Below are 23,937 nucleotides of genomic sequence, written 5' to 3'. Positions count from 1 at the left end.
GTTGACTTTACCGACCGCAGTTTATTGGCCGTCACCGCCAGCCATTCGTCCTCCCACAACTCCATGCACTTCCTGTGGAGTGCAGTGATGACTGACTGCAAGGGGATAGGACACTGGACCACATCCTGCTCTCTGCAGGCCTCCTTGGCAGCCCGATCAGCCTGTTCATTGCCCCAAATGCCGACATGACCAGGCACCCAGCAGAAGGATACCTCTTTACCCCGCCGTTGGAGCAAGTACAGTTGGTCATGTATCAACTGGACCATCTCCTCAGTCGGGTAAAGGTTCTGCAGCGATTGTAAGGCACTAAGAGAATCGGAGCAGAGAAGAAATCGATCGCCCCGAACACGATTCATCTGCTCCAGTGCCGTCAGGATCGCGTGGAGCTCCGCTGCGAAAACGGTATATTCAGCAGGGAGGCGAATCCGGGTAACATGATCAGGGAACACCACAGAACAGCCAAGGGAAGTCTCCTGTTTGGAGCCATCAGTATAAACGACAGTGAAACCGTGATGCACATCTAAAATGTTAAAAAACAGTGACTGGAATGTAAAATCTGGCGTGCCATCCTTCTTAAAACGAGTCAAATCTAAAATAAGTTTGGGTCTTCGGAGGAGCCAAGGTGGAGATCTGCTCCAACCGCGACGTAAAACACGAAGACCAGCCATAGACATTGCAGCGAGGCAATCCTGTGCGCGAATCCCATAGGGCTGCGTCGCACGTTGCCGGTTATGAAATAACCGTGCCAGAGGAGGCTGAGCAACGGTATGGTATGCAGGGGTGTATGGTGTGGACAAAGTTTTATACGCCTGGCGGACCGTAAGTAGCTGTCGCCGCATATGAAGTGGCGGTTTACCAGCCTCTGCACAGAGGCTTGGTATGGGGCTAGTTCGGAATGCCCCAGTGGCCAACCGAAGCCCTTCATGGTGCACAACGTCCAAAATCTTTAAGTACGAAGGCCTCGCGGACCCATACACCGTGCTCCCATAATAGAGCCGAGATCGCACAAACGCCCTGTAAAACTGGAGCAGACAAGTCCTGTCAGCTCCCCATGTACTGTGGCTAAGACATTTTAAAATACTTAAAGCCTGAAGCGACCGCCGTTTCAGGTCTTTAAGATGAGGTAACCACGTGAGCCTCGAGTCAAAAATGAGCCCCAGAAATCTCACCGTGTCTTTAAAAGACAGAATAGTGTCCCTCAAGCGCAACTCAGGAAAGGTGAAAATCGAACGAGAACGGTTAAAAAGAACACATACAGACTTCTCGGTGGAAAACTTAAATCCACTCTTCAGCGCCCAGTCATCCAAAAGCCTAATCGTAAGTTGCAACTGACGAGTTGTCGTTGCAAGGCTTGAAGAAGAGCAGAACAAAGAGAAATCATCCACAAACAAAGAACACTGGACAGGACTTTTCACTATGGACGTAATGCTATTAATAGCGATGGCAAAGAGAGTCACACTTAAAACGCTACCCTGAGGGACACCATTCTCCTGCTCAAAGCGATCAGACAGGACGTCACCAATTCGGTATCTAAAATATCGTGGCGAGAGGAAAGACTGAATAAAAAGAGGAAGACAACCACGAAAACCCCATTCGTGAAGCTGCTCCAGGATGAGACGCCTCCAAGTGGTATCGTAGGCCTTCTCGATGTCGAAAAATACACCTATAAGGTGATGATGGCGTAGGAAAGCTTGTTGTATAGCCGCCTCCAGGAGGGCAAGGTTATCGAAGGTGGAACGAAACCTCCTGAACCCACACTGAAAGCGACTAAGGAGTTGCCGGGATTCTAACATCCAGACAAGGCGGCGGTTGACCATCCGCTCCAAGGTCTTCCCTATGCAACTAGTGAGGGCAATACTACGGTAGCTACTTGGGCTCGTGCGGTCTTTCCCAGGTTTTAAAAAAGGGATTAAAACTGCCTCACGCCACGCGTCAGGAAAGTGACCCGACGCCCAAATGGCATTAAAAAGTGCGAGGAGGATTTCTTTGTTGCGCATTGTGAGGTGCCATAGCATACTGTAATGGATCCTGTCGTGACCAGGGGAAGTGTCACGAGCTCCAGACAATGCAGAATCCAGTTCCCACATAGAAAAAGGGCAGTTGTAAACTTCATGAGAGGTGGGCTGGAAGTTCAGACTACACCTCTCAGCAACCGCTCTATGGCGCTGGAAACCTGGATCCTGACTGGTTGTGGCAGTAACTGTCGCAAAATATGCTGCCATAGTCTGGGCAATGTCTCGCGGATCTGTGTGGAGAGTGCCGTTATTCATTACAGCAGCTATGGGGCACCTCCCTCCTCTGCCAGAAATTCTCCTAATGGTCTCCCACACAATGGAACTTTTGGTGGAACGAGTAATGGTGTTCAGGAACTTTTGCCACGACCTCTTCTTGCTCTCACGAATAATGCGGCGACATCTCGCCCTCGCCACCCGAAAGGCTGCAAGATTCTCAGCAGTCGGCCGACACTTGAACCGCCGCAGGGCCGCACGCCTGGTCCCGATTGCAGAGCGGCATTCGTCACTCCACCAAGGCACAGGTGGCCTTTTCCGGTGGCCTGTGGACTGTGGAATGGATGCTGCAGCGGCGTGGTGGACCGTTTTGGTAATATGATCCACCCACACCTCAACATTCGCACAGTGTTCGAATTGGGCCAACTGGCTGTAAAGTGTCCAGTCAGCTCCACTGAGCACCCATCGTGGTGGTCTCCTTTCGGGGCCCACGCCATCTGGCAGGTGAATCCAGATTGGGAAATGATCACTGCCGTGCAAGTCAGCGACCACTTCCCAGTGAGCACTAGCGGCAAGAGCTGGAGAGCAAAACGAGAGATCTATGGCAGAGAACGAGCCAGTCGCCGTGCAGAAATGAGTACTCTGTCCTCCATTGAGCAAGTAGGCACAGGATGACAGGAGAAGCCTCTCAATTGCTCTACCCCTGGGGCAGGTAATTGCAGAGCCCCAAAGCACATTGTGGGCATTAAAATCACCACAAATAATGAATGGCTGGGGGAGCTGTGTAAGAAGGTCGGTGAGGGCCGCTTCATCAAGAGCATCATGTGGGGGCAAGTAAAGTGAGCATACAGTCAATGGATGACGCACGTGCACGGACACAGCGACGGCCTGTAGAGTCGTCGTAAGTGAGAGAGGCGAGGAATGGTAGTCCGTCCTGACGAAAATACCTACGCCTCCTCTAGCTCTCTCTCCACTCAGGTCGTCCTTTTTATGGAGTGTATAGCCTCGTATCTCAGGGGAGTATGATGGATGGAAATACGTCTCCTGGAGACAGAGACACAGTGGTCTACCCTGAGAAAGTAGACGAAGTTCCTCCACATGCGTCCTGAACCCTTGCAAGTTCCACTGGAGTATGGGAGCCATCTATGTTGGGGGTAGCACCTTCATCCTGTCTCTCCGACGGGGTGGGGAGACCGCAGCAGGTGGAGGGGCAGGCGTGGGACGAGATGATTGCCCCACACATACATCGTACTCCATCAACTCTGGGGAAGAGTCAGATGAAGCCTCGCGTAAAACAACATCCGCATGGTCAGATGGTTTACCACGGGATTTGACCCGCAGTTGCTGCTGCACAGTAGCTTTCTGTGGCTTGGCGGACTTTGGGGGAGCGGATGTGGGAGTGGTAATTGGCGCACTGGGCTTGGGGACAACCTCAGCTGTTGGAGGCGCGAGGGGCTGGACCAAGTCCGCCACTGTACCTTTGTCTGCCGTGCGAGGAGGGGCTACTGGCTCTGGAACACTGGCTGCGTTGCAAGTGCACTGACAGCTACAGGTGTTAGTGCCAACACTCACCACCTCAGTCTGCGTTGAGGCATTGACTTTTGGAGTAGGCTTCTGTACCAGGGATGCAAAAGATGTAGCAAATGTGGGAGGTTGCATCGACTTATAAATCTTCTTGGCCTCACCATAGGGGATACGCTTGGTTGTTTTTATTTCCTGGACCTTGCGTTCCTCTAAAAATATGCGGCAGTCCCTACTCCAAACAGGGTGGTTCCCAGAGCAATTAATACATTTAGCCGGAGACGAGCAACCAACTCCTTCATGAGCAGCCTGACCACAGTTTCCACAAGTCGCTTCGCCTTTACAGCCTAAGGTGGTATGCCCAAAACGCTGGCATTTGAAACAGCGCATTGGGGCCGGGAAATAAGGCCTCACACTAAGGCGAAGGAAGCCAGCTTTAACATGTTCAGGAAGTTTTGTGCTACTGAACGTCAGAATAAAGGAGTCGGATTTGACAAGAGTGCCATCAACCCTCTTCATGATGTGTTGGACATCAACGATACCTTCCGGAGCCCACTCACGTTGCAGTTCTTCCTTGGGAATATCAGCTAGATCCCGGCATGTCACAACACCTTTGCTATAGTTCAAGGTGCTGTGCAGTTCAGTGTCTATGGCATACTCTCCAAGGCATTTAGCAGATTGGAGGTTAGTTGCTTGCTGAGAAGTGGAAGTTTCCACTAGCAAGGTCCCATTACGTAAGCGCTTCACCGATTTTAAGGAGCCACAGATTCCCTCCAATCCCTTTTGAATATAGAAGGGCGAAACCTTCTCGAAACTACCCTCCTTCCGTTTCACAATGAGAAACACATTCGGATTACCAGAATGCATTCTGTTACCTAAGACTGGACTTTTCAAAGAAGCGCCGGAGTCAGGGGGACTGACTGCACGGGCCCTCTTAAGAGACTGGGTGTTAGAACCTTCCAGCGGCCCACCCTTTCCGCTGGGAGGAAGAAAAGAGGATTTCGAAGGATCCATCTCGGTCCCACGAGCAGCTAGGGAACTAGAAGTCCACCTAGACAGAGCCCCGCGTGCCTAGGTAAGCCTTATACAACTGAGGTGCGGCAGGTTCCCCAGAGGTTGCCCGCTATCGACTGTTCCACCTCAACAGCCATGCATCTCATCGGCGCGCAGCACACCTTGAGATTGAGGGGTTTTTTATAGAGGTTTATTCCATCCTCGCGATCCGGGCGGTCAAGCCAAGATCCCCATTCCCTGAGACACACAACGTTCCACCGCCGCGCCGCACGGTGGTCGTTGAAGTATGCCCAGAGGTTACGGTGACGGGGGACTGGCGGCGCTTACCAGTCCCCAGCTCAGGAACCCCGGGGTCGCCAAGCCCGTACCCAGCAAATGAATGCTGAGCCCCTGGGGGCGATTGATTATTATTGGTCAACAAATACGTTGATACACACATCAATATTTCACAAAATGATGTCCTGCAACCGATTCAGACAAATATTATCATTTTTACATTTTTCTGACAGCAACAATAAACCAGATAATGCCGACCGGCTTATCAAATTGCAATTTGTAATTGATTATTTTTCCAAAAAGTTTAAAGAAATGCTATTGACGCCTTCTGATGGAAAGTGGCATCACCTTTGCATGGATAATTATTATAACAGTGTACAACTTGAAGAAAAGTTACTTGAAAAGAAAATTAGAGTTTGTGGAACGATACGAAAAATAGAGGATATCTGGAAAATTAAAGCTCGCTAAAGTCAATGTGTTTGAAGCTTGTCATCAACGGAAAGGTGACAAGAGGCCGGCGACAAGGCATGTAATCCAAAATAGTGTTGCCTGTGCCAATTGAAACAAATCTGTACAAGACATGCAGACAGCAAAGTGTTAAAATTTGTAACTGTATGTTCCACTTGTATGACCAGGGCACAAGAACCTGACCAAATTTTAGGAACACATTGCATTTCATCACAGCGCTAAAACAGCAACCAGACTCATGCAGTTTAATCTCCCACAGGTGTAACGCCAACACATTCAAAAGAATTTGCCGGCTGACTCCATATGGGATTAACATAAAAAGGTTAATGCTTAAAACTACAAAACATATGTTTACCAAGTGACATTCTAATTCGCATAATTTTAAAATTTTTAACTGTATGTCCCATCTATATGACCAGGGCACAAGAACCTAACCAAATTTTAGGAACACACTGCATTTCATCACTTCACTAAAACAGCAAATCGACTCATGCAGTTTAATCTCCCACAGGTGTAACGCCAACATATTCAAAAGAATTTGCCAGCTGACTCCATATGGGATTAACATAAAAAGGTTAATGCTTAAAACTACAAAACCTATGATTACCAAGTGACATTCTAATCCACATAATTTTAAAATTTGTAACTGTATGTTCCATCTATATGACCAGGGCACAAGAACCTGACCAAATTTTAGGAACACTTTGCATTTCATCACAGCGCTAAAACAGCAACCTGAATCATGCAGTTTAATCTCCCATAGGTGTAACGCCAACATATTCAAAAGAATATGCCAGCTGACTCCATATGGGATTAACATGAAAAGCTTAATACTTAAAACTACAAAACATGTTTAAAAAGTGACATTCTATTCGGCATAATTTTAAAATTTGTAACTGTATGTTCCATCTATATGACCAGGGCACAAGAACCTAACCAAATTTTAGGAACACATTGCATTTCACCACAGCGCTAAAACAGCAACCAGACTCGTGCAGTTTAATCTCCCACAGGTGTAACGCCAACACATTCAAAAGAATTTGCCAGCTGACTCCATATGGGATTAACATAAAAATGTTAATGCTTAAAACTACAAAACATATGTTTACCAAGTGACATTCTAATCCGCATAATTTTAAAATTTGTAACTGTATGTTCCATCTATATGACCAGGGCACAAGAACCTGACCAAATTTTAGGAACACTTTGCATTTCATCACAGCGCTAAAACAGCATCCTGAATCATGCAGTTTAATCTCCCATAGGTGTAACGCCAACATATTCAAAAGAATATGCCAGCTGACTCCATATGGGATTAACATGAAAAGCTACAAAACATATGTTTAAAAAGTGACATTCTATTCGGCATAATTTTAAAATTTGTAACTGTATGTTCCATCTATATGACCAGGGCACAAGAACCTAACCAAATTTTAGGAACACATTGCATTTCACCACAGCGCTAAAACAGCAACCAGACTCGTGCAGTTTAATCTCCCACAGGTGTAACGCCAACACATTCAAAAGAATTTGCCAGCTGACTCCATATGGGATTAACATAAAAAGGTTAATGCTTAAAACTACAAAACATATGTTTACCAAGTGACATTCTAATTCGAATAATTTTAAAATTTGTAACTGTATGTTCCATCTATATGACCAGGGCACAAGAACCTAACCAAATTTTAGGAACACACTGCATTTCATCACCTCACTAAAACAGCAAATCGACTCATGCAGTTTAATCTCCCACAGGTGTAACGCCAACATATTCAAAAGAATTTGCCAGCTGACTCCATATGGGATTAACATAAAAAGGTTAATGCTTAAAGCTACAAAACCTATGATTACCAAGTGACATTCTAATCTGCATAATTTTAAAATTTGTAACTGTATGTTCCATCTATATGACCAGGGCACAAGAAGGAGTTGGCAGATGACATTCGAAGCCAACCAGTGATGCGCCAACAAACTCTCTTTTTATCATTTTGAGTTTTAAAAATTGGGATCTGCATTACATTTAACGGTGCATTAGATCAGTGTAAATATGGTAAAACAAAATTTGCAGTTGATATCCTGGACCAGAAAACTGGAAAAAGTTACATGAAAACAGCTTGGTAGATATGGACAGAATACATATTTTACTATGCGCCTTACTGCATAAGAGCAAATGAATAGATTCTTTACATAGCAATTACAGGGAAAGTAGTAGTAGTAGTAGTAGTAGTAGTAGCAGTTGTTGTCGCCGTCGTCTTGATGATCTGTATAAAGACTGGTTTGATGCAGCAGTAAGCAGATTCAGAAGGATGTAGGTTACAGTAGTTACTCAGAAATGAATAGGCTTGCATTGGGATGAGAGTTCACCATAGCTGAGAGTAATGTTCACTTATGGAAGAAACAGAAATTGGCATTATTTTCAACTACTGCAACTGGCAAGGTTCAGTAGCCATCACAAAGGGAGACATTCTGACGAAGTATTGGAATTCATCTATCAATGGGAAACCTGGTGATACCATAACAAAGAAAGCATACTAGGTGGCTGCCATAACAAACCCATTTACAAGAGGAATGCCAATACTGACAATGATACAAGAAAAGGTAGGTAGTAATCAGTCTTTACTGCACCATACCACATTTCTTGGGTCAATGAATACTGCCAAAATTCAGTAATATTATAACTAAAGGTGATTTGCAGTTTTACAAGTTGGAAAAATAAAACAAGCAATAATCAATATCATGAAGTACAAAATGGAAATCATTCTAATATAAGATTTTGCTAGTTCGTTTACCCTCTATTGATTAAAGTTTAACAGTAACATTAACTGTCTAAATGCTCCGCACTATCTCTTCACTAGATCCTCTGGCATCCAAACACTATTTCTGGTATATCTCTTTGTGACAAATGAATTATTAAAACACTAATGTACCATTTCCACACTGTTCTAACTCAAAAAACATTTTTTCAGGTGTTCTTAAATGATGAGCAATCACATTTTTACATTAATGGTGATAATATCAAAAAAATCTTGACTCAACAGTCTCTCCACAATGAAACAAATCTCACATTTATCCACATATCTGATCTTGACAAAATAATGTTATGTAGCTTGAGAAATGCACATTTTTATTACCATCAATCCAACATCACATGAAATGTTGGGAACACAATTTTCTCAGAAATATAAAGAATCACAAAAATTATGAAACTATTGCGAAAAACTTAAGATGAAAAGCACTTATAATGTGATCCTTTATAATGACAATGCAGGAAAAGATAGCCTGCTACTTACCGCAAAGACATGTCAAAAGTAGCAGGCAGGCACTATTAAAAGACACTTATACATAGCTTTCGGCCACAGCCTTCATCAGCAAAAGAGAAACAGAGAAACACACCATTCACACACATAAGCAAGCACACCTCACTACACATGGCCACTAACTCTGGCAGATGAGGCCAGAATGCAACTATCATGAGAGATGGCAGCAGCAATCATCTGGAGAGGGGTGGAGAAGGTATAGTAATGTACAAGTGGGAGGGGAGGGGGGGGGGGGGCAGAGGAACACATTCTGCCTGAGAGTGCAGGGTCTACAATGACAACAGGTGTGGCATCAGGAGGTTGGGGGGCAGGGTGACGGGGATAAAAAGGGGCACAAAGAAGAGGAGTGGGGAAAGAGAGGTGGGTGCGTTGACAGAGGGCAGCAAACAAAGATGGGAGATGAGAATGGAGATGAGAATGGAGAGGAGACCACCCTGTGGCATAACAAGCAGTATGCTCGATTTCAAGGGCTGCTTCACTACGTGTGCCGTCTCGATCCTCATCTCAAACCCCAGCTTTACTGAACTGCAGACAGTGTTCCTGTGTCCACCCACCAATACACTACTATCCCTTCACTTCCCTGCTGCCGCCCCCCCCCCCCCCGATTGCTGCTGCAATCCCACATGATAGCTACATTCTGGCCTGAGCCTTGAGCTGCTGGAGTTGGAGTTCACATGTGCATGAGATGTGCCTGCTTGTGTGTGTTTTCTATTTCTCTTTTGCTGATACAGGTTGTGCCCATAAGCTGCGTGTGACTGTGTGCAACTTATAGCAATCTACCTCTTCCTGTTCTGTTTTCCATTGTTTGAATCTTTATAATGAACTGTACAAAACGGAGTACTATGACAAACTAATAAGTACAAATATCTGCATGAATTCACTTACTTCCATCAACTTTGAGATCAATAGGAAATTCCACAGTCTTGACAATTTTTGAACAGCCATCCAATTTGTAATCAAACCATTTGAGGTGGAGCACAAGAACATACGGCAACTGTTCTAACGTCACTTGTTGCCAGGCTTCAATTTGCTGATTTGTTTTTGAACATGTAACTCCTTCCAATTGATCCTTCCCAACGAGTAATTCAAGTGCATCCTTCACAGATTGCGCTTTCTGTAGGGAGGGAAACACATATTCAATCTGAAGTAAGCTACTTTTGTATCTGCACAAGAACATAATACATCTGCAGATGTTGTGTGCCCTCATTCCCCAATGCGCGCGCGCGCACACACACACACACACACACACACACACACACACACACACACACACACACACACAGAGAGAGAGAGAGAGAGAGAGAGAGAGAGAGAGAGAGAGAGAGAGAGAGAGAGAGAGAGACGGAGCGATTTTTCATTTAGGATTATAGCTATTTGCTGCTACAGTTTTATAGAGCTGTTAGTGTTTACGCAACAGTGCTATCAAGAACCAAATTATATGCAGGATGGATAGATGGAATACACCTAAAGCACTATACATCACTACTGGATAACATTGTTCTGTCATCATACAAGATCAATTACAATTGTGGAGTCACTGTGTCTTTTTCAACCTGGTACTTTTTGCGAATGTATATGTTCAATCCTATGCTTGTATGACAGCATAAGATAACCAAATAAATAACTAGAACTGCTTTGCATTTGTAACAGTTTTAATTATGAAATGATGAGACAGATCAATGACAAAAAAATCATTAATGAAAGTAGCTTTTGATTGTGATTTATTGTGCTGAATTTTATTATTATAACAAAAAACGCCATATCACTGTACACTGAAAATTTGGGCGATGCCACTAACATGTGAATGCTTTCATCAAGATATTATTAATAAAAACCAATCGAATAGCAAAAATGAGCTCCAAAATGCATATCTTATGAGTTATGAGCACTTGTTCAGTAGAACATGTGCTTCACAGTAGCGAAAATCACCTTTTAAGATGTGTGTTTACTAGACATTTTATGCTTCAAACGTTCGTCCCTGTCAAAACAACATACAGGGATGTGATTTAAACCCAGCGTCACCTCCCAAACAATGGATTGTTTTCAAACAAGTTTGACATACACACAGCTTAAAAAACGAGTATCAGCACTATGGGGCAAAGAATTGCTTGCAAATAAGGAGAGATATGGGCAAAAACACCGTTTCTTCTAGGCCAACATACAAGTAACTTGAATGACAGGCCTACTGAGTAAAAATAGTGCCAGTCTGCCCAAACCATCTGCTTTTATCAGGGGGTGAGAAACAGTCACCTGAAGGGTATGGGGAAAAGTGGACCAGGCAAAGAGGGGAAGAAGATGGGCAGGGAAAAAGACAAAGAAGAGATGAACAGGAAGAATGGGGAGGGGCACAAGATGAGCAGGAAAAAATGGTGTGGGTTAGGGGCGGACAGTGGAGAAGGGGCGGGGAGGGGAGGTGTGGGGGCAGGCGGGGAAGAAAGGGGGCAGGCGGGAAGAAAGGGGGCAGGCGGGGAAGAAAGGGTGTGGGTGAGGGGGTGGTCAAGAAGAAATTGTGCGGCGTGTTGGGCAGTGAGAAACGGGGTGGGGGAGGGTTGCGTAGGGGGGTAGGGATGTAGGGGGTGGGCGGAGGGTTGGGTAGGGATGTAGGGGGTGGGGTGAGGGTTGGGTAGTGATGTAGGGGGTGGGGAGGGTTGGGTAGGGATGTAGGGGGTGGGGAGGGTTGGTAGGGATGTAGGGGGTGGGGAGGGTTGGTAGGGATGTAGGGATGTAGGGGGTGGGGAGGGTTGGGTAGTGATGTAGGGGGTGGGGAGGGTTGGGTAGTGATGTAGGGGGTGGGGAGGGTTGGGTAGTGATGTAGGGGGTGGGGAGGGTTGGGTAGTGATGTAGGGGGTGGGGAGGGTTGGGTAGTGATGTAGGGGGTGGGGAGGGTTGGGTAGTGATGTAGGGGGTGGGGAGGGTTGGGTAGTGATGTAGGGGGTGGGGAGGGTTGGGTAGTGATGTAGGGGGTGGGGAGGGTTGGGTAGTGATGTAGGGGGTGGGGAGGGTTGGGTAGTGATGTAGGGGGTGGGAAGGGTTGGGTAGTGATGTAGGGGGTGGGGAGGGTTCGGTAGGGATGTAGGGGGTGGGGAGGGTTCGGTAGGGATGTAGGGGGTGGGGAGGGTTCGGTAGGGATGTAGGGGGTGGGGAGGAGTGGGGGAGGGGTGGGTAGGGATGTAGGAGTGGGGAGGAGTGGGGGAGGGGTGGGTAGGGATGTAGGGGTGGGTAGGGATGTAGGGGTGGGGAGGAGTGGGGGAAGGGTGGGTAGGGATGTAGGGGGTGGGGGAGGGTGGGTAGGGATGTAGGGGGTGGGGGAGGAGGAGGAGGAATGTAGGGGGTGGGGGAGGAATGTAGGGGGTGGGGGAGGGTTGGGCAGGGAGAAGGGGGTGGAGGAGGGGGTGGAGGAGGGTTGGGCAGGGAGAAGGGGGTGGAGGAGGGTTGGGCAGGGAGAAGGGGGTGGAGGAGGGTTGGGCAGCTCGGTGGAGGAGGGTTGGGCAGGGAGAAGGGGGTGGAGGAGGGTTGGGCAGCTCGGTGGAGGAGGGTTGGGCAGGGAGAAGGGGGAAAAAAAAGAGGGTGAGTGGTTGGGCAGGGGCAAAGAGGGAGGGAGAGGGTGAGTGGTTGGGCAGGGGCAAAGAGGGAGGGAGAGGGTGAGTGGTTGGGCAGGGGCAAAGAGGGAGGGAGAGGGTGAGTGGTTGGGCAGGGGCAAAGAGGGAGGGAGAGGGTGAGTGGTTGGGCAGGGGCAAAGAGGGAGGGAGAGGGTGAGTGGTTGGGCAGGGGCAAAGAGGGAGGGAGAGGGTGAGTGGTTGGGCAGGGGCAAAGAGGGAGGGAGAGGGTGAGTGGTTGGGCAGGGGCAAAGAGGGAGGGAGGGAGAGGGTGAGTGGTTGGGCAGGGACAAAGAGGGAGGGAGGGAGAGGGTGAGTGGTTGGGCAGGGACAAAGAGGGAGGGAGAGGGTGAGTGGTTGGGCAGGGACAAAGAGGGAGGGAGAGGGTGAGTGGTTGGGCAGGGACAAAGAGGGAGGGAGAGGGTGAGTGGTTGGGCAGGGACAAAGAGGGAGGGAGAGGGTGAGTGGTTGGGCAGGGTGAGTGAGAGCGTGAGTGAGGGGGTGAGTGAGGGGGTGAGTGAGGGGGTGAGTGAGGGGGTGAGTGAGGGGGTGAGTGAGGGGGTGAGTGAGGGGGTGAGTGAGGGGGTGAGTGAGGGGGTGAGTGAGGGGGTGAGTGAGGGGGTGAGTGAGGGGGTGAGTGGTTGGGAAGGGTGAGTGAGGGGGTGAGTGGTTGGGAAGGGTGAGTGAGGGGGTGAGTGGTTGGGAAGGGTGAGTGAGGGGGTGAGTGAAGGGGGTGAGTGAAGGGGGTGAGTGAAGGGGGTGAGTGAAGGGGGTGAGTGAAGGGGGTGAGTGAAGGGGGTGAGTGAAGGGGGTGAGTGAAGGGGGTGAGTGAAGGGGGTGAGTGAAGGGGGTGAGTGAAGGGGGTGAGTGAGGGGGTGAGTGAGGGGGTGAGTGAGGGGGTGAGTGAGGGGGTGAGTGAGGGGGTGAGTGAGGGGGTGAGTGAGGGGGTGAGTGAGGGGGTGAGTGAGGGGGTGAGTGAGGGGGTGAGTGAGGGGGTGTGGATGGGCAGGGAAAACATGGGAGGGGGAGGATTTAGACAGATAAAAGTAGAGGGGATGTGAAGCGGTTGGACATGGCGATGGGGGGATGGGATAGTGGTGGTGGACAGAGAAAAGGAGGACAGGAAGAAAAGAATGATGAGCAGGAGGAGGAGGAGGAGGACGACGACAGAGAATTGGTTGAGGAAGGACGACAACTACTATGACAGGGAGAAACTGGGAGGGGGGAAGAGGGGGAGGACAAGGACAAGAGGGAGGAGGAGAGGGATGACGCCGCTGCACGGGGAGGGGAAGTGGGACTGGGACGACGACGCGGGGGAAGTAGGAGGGGGAGTGGGACGACGACAGCGCGGGGAAAGTGTGAGGGGGAGTGGGACGACGACAGCGCGGGGAAAGTGTGAGGGGGAGTGGGACGACGACAGCGCGGGGAAAGTGTGAGGGGGAGTGGGACGACGACAGCGCGGGGAAAGTGTGAGGGGGAGTGGGACGACGACAGCGCGGGGAAAGTGTGAGGGGGAGTGGGACGACGACAGCGCGGGGAAAGTGTGAGGGGGAGTGGGACGACGACAGCGCGGGGAAAGTGTGAGGGTTAGGGGGAGGGGTAGGACGTTGGAGCAGGGAAAGGGGGAGGGTTAGGGGGAGGGGTAGGACGTTGGCGCGGGGTAAGGGGGTGGGGAAGTGGGTGGGGGAGGCGTGGGGGAGGGGGTGGGGTAGGGGTGTGGGGCAGGGTGTGGGGGTGGGGGAGGCGTGGGGGAGGGGGTGGGGTAGGGGGTGGGGCAGGGTGTGGGGGTGGGGCAGGGTGTGGGGGTGGGGCAGGGGGTGGGGTTGGGGCAGGGTGTGGGGCAGGGGGTGGGGCAGGGGGTGGGGCAGGGGGTGGGGCAGGGGGATAGGGAGGACGACGGCGCGGGGGGAAAGGGAGGACGACGGCGCGGGGGGAAAGGGAGGACGACGGCGCGGGGGGAAAGGGAGGACGACGGCGCGGGGGGAAAGGGAGGACGACGGCGCGGGGGGAAAGGGAGGACGACGGCGCGGGGGGAAAGGGAGGACGACGGCGCGGGGGGAAAGGGAGGACGACGGCGCGGGGGGAAAGGGAGGACGACGGCGCGGGGGGAAAGGGAGGACGACGGCGCGGGGGGAAAGGGAGGACGACGGCGCGGGGGGAAAGGGAGGACGACGGCGCGGGGGGAAAGGGAGGACGACGGCGCGGGGGGAAAGGGAGGACGACGGCGCGGGGGGAAAGGGAGGACGACGGCGCGGGGGGAAAGGGAGGACGACGGCGCTGGGGGAAAGGGAGGACGACGGCGCGGGGGGAAAGGGAGGACGACGGCGCGGGGAAAGGTGGACGGATAGATTGTAGGAGGGAGAGGTGGGGGGTGAGGATGTACAGAATGACAGGGAGAAAGTGGGAGGAATAGGACGGGGGGAGCAGGAGTAGCCGCAGCAGGCCGACGACGAGGAGGAGGAGCAGGCCGACGGGGAGGACGACGGCGCGGGGGGGAAAGGGAGGACGACGGCGCGGGGAAAGGTGGACGGATAGATTGTAGGAGGGAGAGGTGGGGGGTGAGGATGTACAGAATGACAGGGAGAAAGTGGGAGGAATAGAACGGGGGGAGCAGGAGTAGCCGCAGCAGGCCGACGACGAGGAGGAGGAGGAGGAGGAGCAGGCCGACGACGAGGAGGAGGAGGAGGAGCAGGCCGACGACGAGGAGGAGGAGGAGGAGCAGGCCGACGACGAGGAGGAGGAGGAGGAGCAGGCCGACGACGAGGAGGAGGAGGAGGAGCAGGCCGACGACGAGGAGGAGGAGGAGGAGCAGGCCGACGACGAGGAGGAGGAGGAGGAGCAGGCCGACGACGAGGAGGAGGAGGAGGAGCAGGCCGACGACGAGGAGGAGGAGGAGGAGCAGGCCGACGACGAGGAGGAGGAGGAGGAGCAGGCCGCCGACGAGGAGGAGGAGGAGGAGGAGGAGGAGGAGGAGGAGGAGGAGCAGGCCGCCGACGAGGAGGAGGAGGAGGAGGAGGAGGAGGAGGAGGAGGAGGAGGAGGAGCAGGCCGCCGACGAGGAGGAGGAGGAGGAGGAGGAGGAGGAGGAGGAGGAGCAGGCCGACGACGAGGAGGAGGAGGAGGAGGAGCAGGCCGACGACGAGGAGGAGGAGGAGGAGGAGGAGGAGGAGGAGGAGGAGCAGGCCGCCGACGAGGAGGAGGAGGAGCAGGCCGCCGACGAGGAGGAGGAGGAGGAGGAGCAGGCCGCCGACGAGGAGGAGGAGGAGGAGGAGCAGGCCGCCGACGAGGAGGAGGAGGAGGAGGAGCAGGCCGCCGACGAGGAGGAGGAGGAGGAGGAGCAGGCCGCCGACGAGGAGGAGGAGGAGGAGGAGCAGGCCGCCGACGAGGAGGAGGAGGAGGAGCAGGCCGCCGACGAGGAGGAGGAGGAGGAGCAGGCCGCCGACGAGGAGGAGGAGGAGGAGCAGGCCTACGACGAGGAGGAGGAGGAGGAGCAGGCCTACGACGAGGAGGAGGAGGAGGAGCAGGCCGACGACGAGGAGGAGGAGGAGGAGCAGGCCGACGACGAGGAGGAGGAGCAGGCCGACGACGAGGAGGAGCAGGCCGACGAGGAGCAGCAGGGAGGAAGGGTATGATTTTTAGCGTGGAAACTTTTTGGATTAGGCTCAAAAAGATTTGTCATGAGCCTACAGTCCACTATTCTCAGAAATGCTTCACTTTCTGCTCTAAACAACATCTTAGGAGTGTGAACAGATTACGTGTGTCTTTAATCAAAAGATCTGTCGGCTTATTCTGAAGATGCAACCGACTGTGTTTCAATGTTTCCTTCATTGTACATTGAGTATTTGTCTTCCTGTTTGCTAACAATCTTTTATCACTAAAAATACCTTCCCTCACGGTAGTGAAACCGTCTTCAAACTCTGTGTTGGCGTAGAGGTAACACTCATTAGTGTCATACTTCTTGATGTTTTTTCATAATAAATCTTACCAAAAACAGTATGTTCTGTCAAATGTTTTTCTGATAACAATTAAACTGTTTTGTAATACACAGACATAAATATGTAACTGCAAAATATGATAATTTTAGTTCAAAAACACATGAAACAGCAGGGTGTACATTAGATCTGCTACATGGCTCACATTGGATTCGCTTTATCAGGGAAGCGCAGCAATAAGACATTTGTTTATGGCACAGGTTTTTAGTTGTAAAACAGAACATTGAAAATCAGAACTTCAATATCTGCTCATTATTATTTTTATTATCTATTGTAAACAATGTCTAGGTTGGGTGGTAATATTATTGTATGGTGGTAGAGCAAACTCAAGTGTTTCTTATGGAAACTATTGTACTACTCATGCAGCATGATTTAAATTAATCTAGATGTCACACATGACAACTGTGATGTCTGTTTGGCATCACATATCCTCTGTTATGAGAAACTGTTAAAAGCAAACCAAGAAGGCAAGAAGTTGATTTACATGTTACAAAGGTAAAAGAGCCCTAGTGGGTGGTTTTTGTAATTAATTACAAAAATTCATAGCTTAGTTAACACAGTAAATTAAAGGTCTCTGTGAAACGTGTAAGATTTTATATTATTAGCTGTGGAAATGTGTCGGACATCAGTGCATTAAGGTGTTACTGGGACGGAGTTCTTTAGAAGAAGGTATATTCATCACATATCATATCTAGTGTTTCAGTTCATTACACAGCAAGCAAATTATTAAGGTTATATACAATCTCAGCATTGAGAAAAAAATCAAGATACAATTTCAACATTAAATTACAATCAGTTATCACATTAGTAAACTGCTGCCATCAGATTTATGACATTTTTACACAGGAACAGAGAAACTGCCAAATTTTATAAGAACTGTCAATTATGTATTGTGTACATTCCACAAGATATGTTAAAAAATTGCAGAAAATTCCAGATTTTGTGCCAATGGTGTGTTGGAGCAAAATTTGGTTGGCACCCCTACACATGCCTATGTTTAATGTGTAACTGCTGAAGTTTCATTATTGTATGGCTGTTAGTTATTGTTCAGTGCTGTATCCAGTAGAACGCTGCGTTGTACTGTTTGAGAATTTCAAGATGGCACAGTTACAGGAGCAATGCGTCCACATTAAATTTTGTATGAAACTCATGAAATTCTTTACAGACACACAATAAATGATGCAGGGGGCCTACGGTGACGACTGCTGTAGCCGTACTCTGTGTTACAAATGGTTCTCACAGTTTTTAACAATGGCCGGATGGAAGTTGAAGGTGACCCTTGTTCAGAACGCTCTTTGATGTCTACCAATGACGTTCAATGTCAGGAACGTCAATGAAACTGTGTGTGTGACAATTAAAGACTGGCTGTCTGAGAGATTGCAGAATAATTCCACATTTCAGTTGAATCACGTCAGGAAATCCTGACAGAGCATCATGGAATGCATCATGCTGCCACCAAGTTTGTCCCATTGCTCATTAGTCAAGACCAGAAAGACCTTCGCCTCAAAATCTGTGAAGAGCTTATGGACCGCACAAAAGAGAACGAGATGTGCCTTAAGAGAATCATAAATGGTGACGAGACATGAGTCTACGGTGACACTGAGACTGAGGTTCCAACTTCACAATGGGTTAGGTAATGTTCTCCAACACCAAAACAAGCTTGTCAGATCAGTTCAAATGTCAAGAGTAATGCTGACAGTTTTCTTTGACTCTGAAGAATTACTTCATCATGAGTTTGTGCCACAGCGACAAACTGTTAATCGATGGTACTATCTGGGCATGGTGCAACACCTACAAGAAAATGTTAGGCACAAATGGCCTGAAACATGGCAAGACCATCCATGGCTCTTGCATCACAATACCATACCTACACATTCATCTCTGTTGGTGCGTGTGACTACTGTACACAAAACGAAATCACTGTGCTGCCTCATCCTCCATAGTCTCCTGATCTTGCTCCAGTGGAATTTTGTTTTTTATTTCCAAAGTTGAACACTCCGTTGAAAGGACGAAGATTTGCAGACAAGATAAAAGAAAATTCGTTTACAGCAGTTCGTGCAATCCAGCAAGAGGCATACCAAGAGTGCTACCGAAAGAGGTAACGGCACTGGGAGCAGTGTATCAATCATAGAGGAGAATATTTCAAAGGAGACTATACACAAGATTGATTGGTAAGCGGAAAAAAAACTGTTTCAGAATTTTTTGAACAGATGTTGTATACATAAAGTTTTCATGTGTCTATATATCATCATAAATTACGCTCTGCAATCCTGAGTGAACAAAATGAGGAAGGAATGGCACATATCTGCATTAACGTCAAATTGAGGATGACACTGTACTGTTTGCATCTTGTGCAAATAAATTTCGGCATTGAATGGAATAGCGTAATACAGAAATTCTCAAAGTACCACTTAAAATATAAGTAAACTTAGCATTACAAGCATCTGATTGACATACAAACAATGAATGTAGCAACTCATTACACAATGAACAGATTGTGACAATTCAGAATTTGTGATAAACTGGGAGCTAAATTACCACTTCATGTTTTTGCTGAAAAGCAGGAAATCGGGGTTTGAGTACCTGTGTGACAAAAATTTTCATTTGTCGCAACATATTCATAAGACTGCATGTCCAACATCTCTGAGATTTTTTTTCATTAATGTTTCATGTCAATCTATCATCTTTAACTTCATCCCCACTGATCCACCACTCACTTCATTTCAGTGAATATAATTAATGGTAGTCATTGTGGCAAAGTGTAGTTACATGGCTGTTATGAATAGATTGTATGTTTTGTACAGCTACTACTAAAATTGTCTCAATATCATCTATGTGATGCAGTGATGAACTGAACTTGCTCAAAATACATCACAATGTATTAAATTACAACAAAACTTAGAACAGTATGAAAAAATAATTGAATTAATTTAAATTCACTCACTATATAGTTCAGGCATTGAAAGTGTGATAAATTAGACTAAAATTGCCCCTTAAATTTTGAAAATGTCCTTCCTCTGACCATACAGACAAAACAAAATGCACACAGACTGGGCTACAGTGACTAGGCGCTGCAGCCTAATCAGACTGCGCAGTTAGCAAGAATTAAGCCATATGCGCGATTTAACAATTTTTTTCTACTAATTATTACTGTTAGTTCAGGAGGAAACTGACTATAGAGAGAGTAGTTTCTTTACCTCCTTCCATTGTCCGTATTCCACCCAGGACTTTCCTGAATTACATGATTAATTTTAGTTATTAATCTTTTCTTCCTACAACTATGCATCAGACTGCAAAAAACATTAATTACAGAAATGCTTTTTACCAGAATACTCTTTAGAATGAGTTCCTATCTTTGTTAATCATTCAGTGTCAAATCTATCTTTGTTAATTACTGAGCATCAAATCAATGCTTCTGAGCCACACTGACCAACAATTTCAGCACACAATACATGGCTACGTGACTGCTTGGATTGCTGATGCAACATCTGAAACCCCAAATTCTGTCCACTGATAATTATATTTATTCATATTGATCACACTTCCTCCCTCATTCCCAAATATTTCACTGCCACATGAACTTGTGAACTTAACTGATCCCCTTTCCACCCTCTTCCCTTAACCCAACACACATACTCACATACCTCACCCCTCCCTTTTCTCCCATGTTTCTGTAGTTTTTTAACTTATTTGTGCAAATTTTTGTCTAGTTTTATTGGACTTGCACTTATTTTTTCAGACTTGCACTTTACATATCAGTGTGTGTTTTTGCATGTCCTTATGTACTAGATGGTTGTGAAGGGAACTGCGTAACAGAAAAATGTTATTCAGTTCTCATCACAACCATCTAATACCATTTGCCCACTTCCACATCATTATTTTATCGCCTACACCATCCCTGCCACAATGGACGCCTGCTCCACCTTTCTGCCACAGTGTAGAAAATAATACCTTTCTTTGGCTAATTCCCAGTCTCATACCCTGCTTCTTAAATGCTGCCTAACCCATGGACTCTGTCCCCTCCTCACCTTCTCAGATTCCGCCAATCCCTGTCCCTCACTAACCAGGTACTGCTGATCATCATCCCCACAGCACAGGAGATAACATCATCCCCATGGCACAGGCATCCTGGAACTACCTATGTTCCCTCCACAAGATACTGCTACTGTGGAGTCCCTGCTACATACACCACTTCTCTGAAATTGAATCCCTTGCTCTCCTGCACCTGCTATCCCAAGCACCTGGACCAGTATTCCAGGCATCACTTCAATAAGTTATTCAACCTGTTGACATCCTACTACCATCTTGGGGCACCACTATCCAAAGCCTGCACTATCCACAGTGTTCCTGCTTGCCAACCCCTCATAGCACCCAGACCATGCCTAACTGACCTTTTCAATTTGTCACATCCCCAAAACTCCCTACCAACATTCAATTAAATCCAGTGTCAAAACATTCCCATAAAACTGTTGTTAATCTTTCCACCAAGCCCCTCAGTTCCACATACATTTCAGTCCTATCGAAATGCCTCATGTTCAGCCCTGCACCCAAATTTAATCATGTTGGACTCGTCAAAGAGCTACTCTCCTTCTCCTGGACCCTGCAATGGGAACACTTCTTTGCCACCAATCCCTCATACCAGAGCCAACCTAATCCCAACACTGAACCCTGCCTCTCCCAGTTAAAATTAGCATCCATCGGTGATATTCTACCAATTATCTGACACCACCTCCTATAAACTCTGCCAGAATGATACCCCTGGAGTCCAACATATCCTCCAATCCCTGCTTAAAGCCTTAGCACTTCCTAGAACCTTGCCCTTGAATCCATTTGCCTCCTCATCCTTTGCATATTCACCTTTCATACGTTCCACAAAATCCAGAAGCCCAACAATCCTGGACACCCCATTGCAGCTGCTTATTGTGTCCCCACTGAAAGAATTTTGCCACTCACTAAGCGACACCTCCAACTAACTGCCCATAATCTAGTCTCCCACATCAAAAATAGTAACTACTTCCTTCACCAACTCACCACTATGCTCACCCCTTTACCTCCTGGGATCCTACACATCACTGCTGATGCTATTTCCCAATACACCAACATCCTTCTTGCCCATGGTCTTAACATGACCAAACACTACCATTCCAAATGTCCTCCACACTCCAAATCCTCTACTTCATTCACCTTACTTGCTCCATCCTAACTCTCAACTACTTCTCCTTTGAAGGGAAGGTATACAAACAAATCTACAGCACAACCAGGACACCCTCCTATCCTAACCTGTTTTATGGGCTGTCTAGAGGATACCTTCCTAGCTTCTCAAAATGCCAAACCCCTAGTCTGGTCAAAGTTCATTGATGATATCTTCATGATCTGGACTTTGGAACAAGACACCCCATCTTCATTCCTTCACAACTACAACACCTACTCTCCCAACAGATTCACCTGTTCCTCCTAAACCTAGCATGTCACCTTCCTAGATGTTGACTATGCCCCCCCCCCCCCAAAGACTCCATTCAAACCTCTGTCAACTAAGCCCACCAACAGCATTCACATTTCGACAGCTGTCATCCCTTCTGCACCAAATAAATCCCTCCCATACAGCCTGGTCACCAGGGGACAGCGTTTCTGCAGTGACAAGAACTCCCTTGCCCAGTATGCTGAGCATCTTACCAAATCTTCCCTGCCATTTCCCCACGCTTACCCAATCCTCCCCCCCCCCCCCCCCAAGAAGCACATTCTTGTCCATCCCTATGCCACTCCCATTACCAAACCCTTGCCACTGGGATCATATTCATGTGGGTGACCCAGTTGCAAGACCTGCCCAATCCACCCACCCAGCACTTCCTATTCCCCCGTCACAGGCTTACCCTACCCCATCAAAGGGTGGGCCAACTGTGAAAGCAGCCATGTCATATGTCAAGTCAGCTGCAATCATTGCACAACTTTTTATACTGGTATGATTACCAACCAATTGTCCACCTGGATGCATGGCCAACACCAAACTATGGCAAACAGCAAAGTAGGCTACCCTGTGGTGCAACAAGCTGCTGAAACTCACCACCTCTTTGCCCAATGGCTCTTGAGGCTGCACCTGATGACATCTACTCCCTGCACACTCTGCCAGACAGTGCCCCCCACCTCCCCACCACCACCCATAAGCTGCTAACCATTCCCCTTCTTCACCCCCTACAGATTGCTACTTCAATTCTATGTGACAGTTGCATTTTGGTTCAAGCTACCACAGATGGCAGCTGTGTGTGTGCTTGCTTGTGTGAATGTGTGTGTGTGTGTGTGTGTGTGTGTGTGTGTGTTTGTTTTTCCTTTTCTGAAGAAGGTTCTGGCTGAAAGCTTTATGTGAAAGTATCTTTTTGTTGTGCCCGTCTGCATCTCAGTATGTCACCTTTACAATAAGTAGCAATCTATCTTTCCGTTATATTGTTGTCACTCCACAGTTTACCATTTTAACTTTCTTGATCAGGTTTCCCTTTATCAAATCATTCCCACAATTTGTTTCTCTCATCAGTTGTGGCTAGCGATATTTTATTTATACAATATGGATTTCACAGAGCAAATAAGTTTCTGAAACCCAAGACTCCTGTGACATTTACGATTTTCAATTACCTAAGACGCAATAATCTACATCATACAAAAAGAAATATAATTTTGTTAAGTTAGGATATGGAATACTACATGTATGTTATGCCATGAGCAATCATTTACATCATGCAACTCTTCATTAACTTAACATATTAACAGGAAACAAGATTTTGAATATACACGTCAAATTCTTCTTAGTTCAACTACAAGCAAGGAAAAAGAACACAACAATTACCTCTATGTCAAGCTGTAGGGTAAAGAATGGTTGAACATTATCTGTGAACTCATCCCCAGCACGCTGAACACGAGAGCGGAGCTGTCCTCTGAATATATCTGAGATGGGAGTTCGTCCAAAGTCAGCGCGGCGAGTGATGGAGCCTCTATTCTTTGGACCCATTTCCTATGGAAGATTTAACAGAAAGAATATCTGAGGACAGGTGGAGCAGTCAAATCCACACTTCACATTAATACAAAAATCACATACGCTGTTTGCATTTATTAATAAATCGCATACAAGTTACTAACAAACTTACAACTCAACTGGCTACCTTTTTGAATTAGAAAATCATGGACCTGCATCTTACACTATTTAGCTTTACAGCATATTAATGTGTAACGTTAGTGATACACAAACACAATGACAATGATATGTTCAGAAGTTTAGCTTGGTCCTCCATTAAGAAATTATCAATTATTTTACATTGACATTGACATTTTGCACAAGAAAGAATTGGAAACATGCAGTTAAAAAAGCTGTAGGGAGGGAAACACATATTCAATCTGAAGTAAGCTACTTTTGTATCTGCACAAGAACATAATACATCTGCAGATGTTGTGTGCCCTCATTCCCCAATGCGCGCGCGCGCACACACACACACACACACACACACACACACACACACACACACACACACACACGCACACAC

General features: G+C 47.7%; 1 protein-coding gene across 4 annotated transcripts in view; it reads right to left on the bottom strand.

Annotated features, from left to right (window-relative positions):
- LOC126253119 (ubiquitin carboxyl-terminal hydrolase 10-like) overlaps positions 1-23,937 on the bottom strand; it is a 132,524-nt gene that overhangs the window by 35,330 nt on the left and 73,257 nt on the right. For all 4 annotated transcript variants that reach the window (XM_049954242.1, XM_049954243.1, XM_049954244.1 and 1 more), the window contains 2 exons: positions 23,247-23,411; positions 9,710-9,938 (listed from right to left, as the gene is read on the bottom strand). In XM_049954242.1, coding sequence (XP_049810199.1) covers positions 9,710-9,938; positions 23,247-23,411 — 394 coding nt within the window. The remainder of the gene's footprint in view (positions 1-9,709; positions 9,939-23,246; positions 23,412-23,937) is intronic.

The sequence above is a fragment of the Schistocerca nitens genome, chromosome 4, assembly GCF_023898315.1.
Source record: "Schistocerca nitens isolate TAMUIC-IGC-003100 chromosome 4, iqSchNite1.1, whole genome shotgun sequence".
Classification (NCBI taxonomy): domain Eukaryota; kingdom Metazoa; phylum Arthropoda; class Insecta; order Orthoptera; family Acrididae; genus Schistocerca; species Schistocerca nitens.
Note: the sequence above shows the minus strand (reverse complement) of the source record. Positions and strands in the feature narration are given on the sequence as shown.